We start from the raw sequence: 1,690 nt of genomic DNA on the forward strand, positions 1-1,690 counted from the left end.
TTAGCAATAATTTAATCGGTCAGAGCAAGATATAAATATGCTTTTTGGATGTTGACTCTTTGGTCTCCCATTAGCTCAAGAACTTCTTCTCACAGAATCTATATCACTTGAAATGAAACTAGCATAAGGTTTCAACGTCACAATTATTGGTTAGCAATGGAAAAAACTTAACCGCAAGAAATGTCTCATACCAATTGCGTTCATAGAAAAATTGAAAAAAACTATGGATTAGTGGATGTAGTCATATTTTTCTCTAATTATTTAAGTGCTTGTACCAGATCTATTCCTTGAAAGCTAGAGAAACATTTTTTTATCAAACAGATGAAACATTGATTCGAAATCTAAACTCCATTGCAACTAATTTTAAAAAGAAAGTAAATTAAAGAAAACTTCACAAGTTGAATAGACTCGAATCAAATTTCCAAATCCCAAATTCGGAAATAACTTCAACATCAAAAACAGGGATGAGGTGATTAACTGCTCCAGCTCGTTAATCACCTCTTCCTGTGGTCTATGAATCAAATCAATCATCCTCCATATCTACACACATCATCATTCAAAAAAAAACAAACATTTCAACTAATCAATATAAATAACATTTTAATAAAAACTAAAATAATAATAAATAAGTGATATATATACATACCTGTAGAGTTCCACCGCCACATGTGCTTTCACCATCATCCGACACACTGACAATTGTCCATGGATCATGCGAGTTCCAGTGGAAATCAACCACCTTATCCCTTCAATCATAGCACAATATAATCTTGTTTCAATTTTTTATCTATTTTTTTATTTCTGTAAAAAGGAAAACCATTAATTAAAATTAAATATATATACCTATGTCCAGAGTGTCTGAACAATAAGCCAGGTGCAAACTTTGAGTCTGGACCAGAACGTTCACCAACCTGTAGACAAACAAACAAACCTTTTATTAAAAAAAAACAATTTGTTGCAAGAAAAGAATAGGGGAAAATGGAATAAAAGTAAAAGTGGTTTTTGGTTGAGTTGACACACCTTATTGTGATCCCAGATGTTCAAGACACCATCTTCTGCTGAGCTTCCAAAGATGGATGATTTGTCAGGAGACCACTGAAACATACAAAGTAATTGGAATTTAGAAATAGTGAACAATTGTTCTAGAAAGGGAATCCATAATTCCCTGTAATTCATTAGGCACATCTACTTCAACCCATGTTTCTTGATCAAGCATTGCTTTTAGTTTTGTCATCTATAACAACAATAATAATATTATTAATCAAACAAATTGTTATTTACCTTCTCTGTTGCAGTTACAAATTATTGTGACACGTTATATATTTGTAAAAAGTCTTGAAGCCTTAGTCTTGGATGCAAAAGAGAACGAACACCAAGAAGTTTTGCCCATCTTCCATGAGCTGCGTCACAAGCTGCAAACACTGCTTCTATGTTTTCTCTCAATACATCAGCTCTGTTAAATGACACAGTTGCCCCTGTTAGAAAATTTCTAACAAATAAGCAACATATATATATATATATATATATATATATATATATATATATATATATATATATATATATATATATATATATAATAGAACAGATCACCATTTTCAACCAAGCAAAGTTTGAAGAATAACAAACCTATAGCTCATTGAATTCTAGATCATACTAAAAGCATCCTTTTTTACATTAGCCCTTCCTTCCA

At 31.4% G+C, this 1,690-nt stretch overlaps 1 protein-coding gene across 1 annotated transcript; it reads right to left on the reverse strand.

Annotated features, from left to right (window-relative positions):
- Nucleotides 1–518: 518 nt before the first annotated feature.
- LOC111882120 (WD-40 repeat-containing protein MSI4-like) lies at nt 519–1,158 on the reverse strand. The gene is made up of 3 exons (XM_052771406.1): nt 1,021–1,158; nt 844–911; nt 519–746 (listed from the first exon to the last, which is right to left on the reverse strand). The coding sequence occupies exons 1-3, from the start codon at nt 1,102–1,104 to the stop codon at nt 611–613; spliced, it is 288 nt and encodes a 95-aa protein (XP_052627366.1). The 5' UTR covers nt 1,105–1,158; the 3' UTR covers nt 519–610.
- Nucleotides 1,159–1,690: the final 532 nt, after the last annotated feature.

This window comes from Lactuca sativa, chromosome 4, assembly GCF_002870075.4.
Source record: "Lactuca sativa cultivar Salinas chromosome 4, Lsat_Salinas_v11, whole genome shotgun sequence".
Classification (NCBI taxonomy): domain Eukaryota; kingdom Viridiplantae; phylum Streptophyta; class Magnoliopsida; order Asterales; family Asteraceae; genus Lactuca; species Lactuca sativa.

Excerpts from the sequence above, each read along its gene's own strand:
- LOC111882120 (XM_052771406.1), bottom strand. The coding sequence starts at position 1,104 with ATGTTTCAGTGGTCTCCTGACAAATCATCCATCTTTGGAAGCTCAGCA. Across the intron at positions 912-1,020 it reads ACATCTGGGATCACAATAAG|GTTGGTGAACGTTCTGGTCC; the intron begins GTGTGTCAACTC and ends GTTTGTCTACAG. Across the intron at positions 747-843 it reads TTCAGACACTCTGGACATAG|GGATAAGGTGGTTGATTTCC; the intron begins GTATATATATTT and ends CTATGATTGAAG.